The sequence below is a fragment of the Eubalaena glacialis genome, chromosome 6, assembly GCF_028564815.1.
Source record: "Eubalaena glacialis isolate mEubGla1 chromosome 6, mEubGla1.1.hap2.+ XY, whole genome shotgun sequence".
Taxonomy (NCBI): Eukaryota; Metazoa; Chordata; class Mammalia; order Artiodactyla; family Balaenidae; genus Eubalaena; species Eubalaena glacialis.
Window position 1 is genome coordinate 3,131,202 of NC_083721.1, and position 6,299 is coordinate 3,137,500.

A 6,299-nucleotide genomic window follows, 5' to 3' on the forward strand; every position below is an offset into this window, starting at 1 on the left:
GGTGATGGAGGCGAGGCCGGGTTGCAGGATGGGGCCGACGTCCCACTGTAACACGCCGCGCGCAGGTCTCGGCCCTGAGCCTTTTATCCTTCACTCTGACTTTACACTGAGGTTGATGGTGGCCCCCTCCTCCTCCCCACCTTCCGTTTCCTACGTGGTCACTCAGCCAGCATGTGTGGTGCCCCAGGGCAGGAGGCCTTCCAGGTGCTGGTGTGCAGGCTGACCTGGGTGGATGGGGCCCCTGTCCACGGGCTCTGGGGCTGGTCTGTGCAGCAGGGGGGAAGCTGGCGGTTTTTCTGCCGCTCACAGGGAGGGACGTCCCGTGTGAGAGGCGACTCGGGATGGGGCCTCGTGATCCCCGGGCCCAGCTGATGGGGGAGGAACTACCTGCAGTGTGGAAACACTTTTGAAGCAGAAGGTTCAGGGCAGCTTTCAGTGGGATACTGATGCTCTACGGGATCCCGTTAAAGGGACCAGGTTGGCTTCACAGGGACCCGGACTGTCACAGGTGCTGCCAGGACGGTCTCTCCTCTTGTTTGTTGATCCCATTGTCCCAGGACTTGGTATAACCTAACCCAGTAATGCAGATGAAGTGTGTGAGTGTGTGTGTGTATGTGTACACGCGATTGCCTGTATAAGTGTATATGTGTGTGCATGTGTATACACGCATGTACACGTGATTGTGTATGTGGACACACATGCGTGTGACTGTGTGAGTACACATGTGCCTATGTATCATCGCATGCTCGTGTATGTGTATGCATGTGTATTATGATCGTTTGTACAGTGCACAGAAGCATTGTGTGTGGACACCTGTGCATATGTGTGATTGCACATGTGTAAGTATGTGTGCGTGTGTCAACATGTGTATTACACACGGGTGGTTGCGTGTATATGTAAGCATGTGTGTACGCATGTGTGGATACATGTGTATGTGTATGCCTGTGTGGACGTGTGTCGACCTGTGACTGTGTATATGTGCATGTGTGTTTGTGCATGTGTGTGCATGAGTGTTAAATTCAGTGATCATTGTATGAAGTTTGATCAGGGGCAGAGTTTGGTGAGGTAGGCATTCAGCATAACCCAGCAGACAGAAGGCACCATTCAGCGCGTTCCCTCACCGATTGGGAGGGCGGGTGATAAAGTGTCTGTATAGGATGACGTGCAGGTTGAAGGCATCAATATCTAAACACCTACTACGTTTGGGTTGTATTTTAGCCAAAGCTGCAGTATGTACTGGCTTTAGCAGGATGAAAATGAAAAACAAAAAGAAGAAGAGAGGCGGAACCCAAGCCCCCTCTCCATATTGAACTGAATTCAAGAAGAGATGGAACATTTCACAGCTCAAAAATGAATTATTCAAAGATGGGAAGTAATATTCTGGAATTCACCAAGAGGGAATAGATGCTCCGAGGAACCAACATGCAAATGAAATGTCCACAGAGCTCAGATTACGCTGACGGCCTTTAAAGTCAGTTTTTAGAGCAGATGCCTTTGGGGGGACAGAGATGGAGCTCACAGCCCCGGGAAGCACACGGGGAGGGGGTGCTGGGCGAGAGCTCAGGTGTGCGCAACCTGCGAAGCCCGACTGTGAACTAGCCTGGGGCTGGGTCTCCCCTTGTGGGCGCAGGGCCACCCACGATGTCCCCAGTGCTTGTCCCTAAAACAAAGGCAGGAAGAGAAGGACAGCTTCATCCCCTGAAACGGGGGCCCTGAAATGTGCTGAGTAAACGCGGCTCCTTTGCCTATCTGCCCACTTAAACGTGGAATGCCCATGCTGGCAACGGGCTCCAGCGTGTGGTAGTTGGTACCCCGCGTAGATTTCTTGGGCTCACGCTGCCTGCAGCCTGACCGAGCTGCCTCCGGCCTCACGTCCCTGGACACAGCCCCCAACATCCCCCTCGCAGCTCACAAACAGGACACGCACAGCCCCGTGCTCCGGGCACCGGTGTGACATTTAATGCTGAATTACACGGAGGCACGCAGCTCATCACTCAGGCCATCACTCTGAGACACACGGGTGAGGAAAGCACAGTGTCCTTTGTCTCCCCGTGGGAAGCGGGGGAGATTCCTGTGGTTTATCAGAAGCAGCCCGGGATACACAACACTACCAAAGAAAAAGGACAGTACCCATTTCTGTATAAGAATATATTATTTAAAAGACAGTTTAAAAATAAAAATTCTGTACAGCATCGTGAAGTCCTTTTTTGTTGTATCAGTGAACAAAATGGTTCTTAGAAAACATGATCTCATGGTGGCAGATGCTCAGGACCACTTCTCCCTGCAGGGATGATCCCGCAAAGCCCAGCCGGCCGGGTCCAGAACAGCAGCCCACAGCACTCTGCTTTCTTCAGGCATGATCTGCTTGCAAAAGGAAAAAGACGGCTGGTTTGTGATTGTGGGATCGGAAATGTGCGGGTAATGCCACAAATGTCACAGGCTCACACACGAACAATGAGCACTTCTGTCCCAGCACTCTGCTCGTTTAATCACTAAAACAAGAGGAATGGGATTATTGCCTCTAGTTTAGAGACTGGGGCTCTGCGGCTCAGAGAGGTTGAGACGCTTGTGCAAGTCACTCAGCTTGTAATTAGCAAAGCCCGGACTCAGAACAAGGATTGCTGGATGCCAGGGCCTGGCACCGCTCCTCTATGAAACCAACGCAGTTCTCATGCCCTGCACCCTGACTGCTCTATAAGCGAGGATCTCCCAAGTGACCCTCATACACGTGTGTAGTGTGACCTTACCACGCGGAGGCCGAACGGGCTGGTTTGCCATCTACCTGGACTAAATGCAAGTGTGCAGGAAGTGCTTGCAGCGACATAAGCAAAGACTTTATTTTTGACAAGCTTTTAAAAAGCGCTTTTCCTTGTAAGTAGTACCTATGCTAATCATTGATCTTTTTCTAAGGCATGGCCCCTTCCTTCAGAGCCTAATTGTAAAGATTATATGCAAGGAAGAAACATTTCATTTAAAAACATTCATACATTCAGATTCTCTCCCTTCCTTCCCTCCGTCCCTTCTTCCTTCCCAGATTTCCACGCCGTCCCCATTTCAGTCTGAACTACCGTATACACTGAGACATCATGCAGAACAGCATTACCTTCGCTTTTTCCCCCATCTCCGCTTTCCTCTCTTGACACGGTGCTCTCAGGTGTCAGACTCTCAGCCTTCTGCTGTAACCAGGGCAGAGTGTACGGGGAAGGCAAAAATCAGGCTCCAGGAACCAGTGAGTGAGTGACTGCTTGTCTGCTCAAGACCTTCCCGGGGCTGCAGATGCTAAGACGTGGGAGGAGACTGGGGTCTACAGCCTGGGGGAGCTTCCCGGACAACAGCTCTGCACGGGCCACCTTCCCTGTGGTCAGAGGCCTCACTGCACGTGGCCACTGTCCTCCCACTCATGCTGGCCGCAGATGCAGCACCAGCGCACTGGTGGATGCGGGTGCGGAGTCCGAGGCCCTTTCACCTCTTTTGTGCGTCTGTTCTTTCTGGGAACAGGAAGGGGCCCTGGAGGGTCCTAGCGGCCCTTCTGGGCGGCTGGCCTGGGACCTGGAGACTGAGGCCTTCGCAGCGATGGCTCTCAGTTGGCCCTGGGGAGTCAGGCCCCTTTAGCCCTCCTGTCAGGGGGCTCGGCAGGGGGACATCGTCTCTTCCATCTGTTCTCTGCATCATTCGCTCTTAGGCTCTTGGAGCTTCAGGACCCGCCTGTGACTTCTTGGGAGAAGAATCCAGCTAGAGGAATCAGCTGCCGGCCTGGATTGCCCATCGACCCATAAGCATTTGCCGAGAACCACAATGCGTGTGGCATTGTACACGAAGGAGGTCGAGAGCTGCACCGAGGCTCAGCGGGGCACAGTGGGAGCTCCTGGCTGCAAAGACGGGGTGGGGCCCTGCCCGCAGTGAGGACAAATGGCACAGAAGGGGGCCCTTGGGTGGGTGCGGGGCGACACCGGCCAAGGCCAGAGGGGGACCGAGCCCGAGGCAGCAGGGACGGGCCCCAGAGAGAGGGGGTGGGAGGGTGGACCGAAGGAAGGCCACACCCAAGTGGCTGGACGTCACGGGGGGAGGTCCCAGGGGTCCCAAGCGGCAGGGGGACCTGAAGCAGATCTGCACACGCTGGGGTCCTGCCTTGGCCAGACCAGCTTCTGGGGCTTTTCTGAAAACCTCTACCCCAGCTCTGAGCCTATGAACTGGAGCTCCCTGAAACACGGGATCAATCCCAACAGCAGCCTAGAGCCAGACCCAGACCCTCCTCAAGGTGCCACGCTGCCACGTGGTAGCCCCGTGGCGAGGTCGTGGTGGTGGCTTTTCCCGTGCCAGGGGGAGCGTCTCTTCCGCCGCCCTCCCTCTGCACAAGGTCAGCCCTGGGAGGAGGTGAGGGACCTGCACGGGGCCAGGGCGCTGCTCTGAGGGGATGCAGGCAGCCGAGGCGCTGTGATGCTCTGGATTTCCCGTGGGCAATCACGACTACGGGGCACCGACTCCGCCCGAGGTTCTGTGCATTCCATGCCGTGAGTTCCCTGAGGACTGGCCCCTCTCCTCCGCGGGACGCACGAGCTCGCGTCTGGAGGGCCCCCCGGGTTGTGTGGCCGGGCCGTGCGGGCCCCGCGGACCCCCGCGCCTGCAGCAGGCCGGCTCACCTCCTTCACGGCGTCGTCCATTTGCTTCAGCTCCTCGTAGCGATCTCTGGATTCCCACAGGGGCTGCAGCATGAGCTCCTCCACTGCAGGGAAGAGCTGCGAGGGAACAAACGGGCCCTCTCAACAGCTGGTCATCCTCGTGGAAAACGTTCGAGCAGAACCGTGCCAGGTCCCATATGTCCCGGGACAAAAGCCGCACAGGAAATGTGCTTCTGTCCAACGGGCGCTTTTGGACCCTCTTGGGTCTCGGCTGCGGTGGAATCCAAGGTGCCCGAGGTTTGGGGCCGTCTGGTCAATGACTCCCGGGAGCCCTTGGGGAGGGGGAGCCCCCGCTTGCTGCCCACCCACCCCTTCCAGGTCCCTGCTTCCTGCTCTCACACTGTCCTCGCGGACCTGACAGAAGCCACCCCCTGCCCTCTGCTTGAAGGAACCCCCGACCGTCCACCCTGCAGGCTCTCATCTTCCGAACGCCAACCTCGCCCACTAGAGCCCTGGCAGCCCCGGGGCGGGAGGGGTGAGGCTCTTTCCCCCCCGTCCTGCCGCTGCGTGGCCCAGGACCCCTCCGCTCACTCCGTGCTCAGGCCTGGCCCTGCGGCTCCCGCCGCCCCAGGTCCACCTGGTGAGCATCTTTACCTTTGAGACTCAGCTCCGAGGGGCTCGCCTCCTACTCCAAGCCCCAGGGAGCCCTGTGCACACAGCCCTCAGCCCCTCATGCTTCCTGTGCTTCCCCAGCCCTGCTCCTGCCACCTGTGGGAGCCACCATCACCTTGCTGTGCCCTGGCACCCAGTGCCCACGGGGAAGACCCCGCAGCCTGAGGAAGGAAGCTGCAGGCAGGGAGACACATTCTAGGAGGAACGGAGCCACGGGGCTTGAGGAAGTGTGTGCTGAGGTAGTTGTGGAAGGCTGCTGAGCAGGGCATGGGGCGCCCAGGCCAAGGAGGGTGGGCTCAGAGGTGGAGGCTTGAAGAAAGGGAGGACCAGGAGCCGAGGGCCGTCCTGCAAGACAGGAGTGGCTGGGAGGGCGGGGGGCTGTGCCCCACGAGGCGGAGCTGTGTGTCCTGTGCTGGGGGCAGTGGGGAGCCATGGAAGGTTCGGGAGAGAGGCAGAGGCCGTCTCCTTGCTGAGGATTAACCTGGTGTCAGCCGTGTGCTGGGCGGGGTGGGGGGCAGGTTAGAGGGGCTTCTGTAGGCGGAGTTGAAAGGCTGACAGGGCCTTGGCGGGTGCCCTGGGAAGCGGGGGCCTGGGGGGGGGCCCAGAGACACCATGGAGGAGGGTGGCCGAGGAAGGGGCGGCCGAGAGGCTCTGCGGCTTTGCTGCTGGGTCGCTGCCCGGGGGGCGGGGCAGGAGGCCAGGAGGGGGGGGTCTGTTTCGAACACGCGGGTGTTAAGATGGATGGGGGGCTTCGGGTGGGTGTCGGGCAGGCGGCCACTGCACACGTGTGTGTCCGCGTGAGCATGTGAGAGTGTGTGTGCACACATGTACTTATCACTGCTGCGTCACCAGCTCGTGGTGATGGTCACTCACCTTGGTCACCGTTTCGAACATCGGGATCAGGACGAACTTGATGAACCCAATTTGGGCCGTGGCCTTGGTCACTTTGTCCCGGTCCATGAAAGGGGCCACGGGAAGGCCCTCCGACTTCTCGCGGTCACTCTACGG

At 58.1% G+C, this 6,299-nt stretch overlaps 1 protein-coding gene across 2 annotated transcripts in view; it reads right to left on the bottom strand.

Annotated features, from left to right (window-relative positions):
- Positions 1-2,133: 2,133 nt before the first annotated feature.
- PDE9A (phosphodiesterase 9A) overlaps positions 2,134-6,299 on the bottom strand; it is a 99,480-nt gene continuing 95,314 nt past the window's right edge. The window contains exons 16-19 of one of the 2 annotated variants that reach the window (XM_061192834.1): positions 6,165-6,293; positions 4,641-4,736; positions 3,104-3,173; positions 2,134-2,361 (exon numbers count right to left, since the gene is read on the bottom strand). In XM_061192834.1, coding sequence (XP_061048817.1) covers positions 2,351-2,361; positions 3,104-3,173; positions 4,641-4,736; positions 6,165-6,293 — 306 coding nt within the window. In that variant the 3' untranslated portion in view covers positions 2,134-2,350. Of the gene's footprint in view, positions 2,362-3,103; positions 3,177-4,640; positions 4,737-6,164; positions 6,294-6,299 lie in introns of both variants that reach the window. The other variant, XM_061192833.1, reaches the window with a different exon arrangement.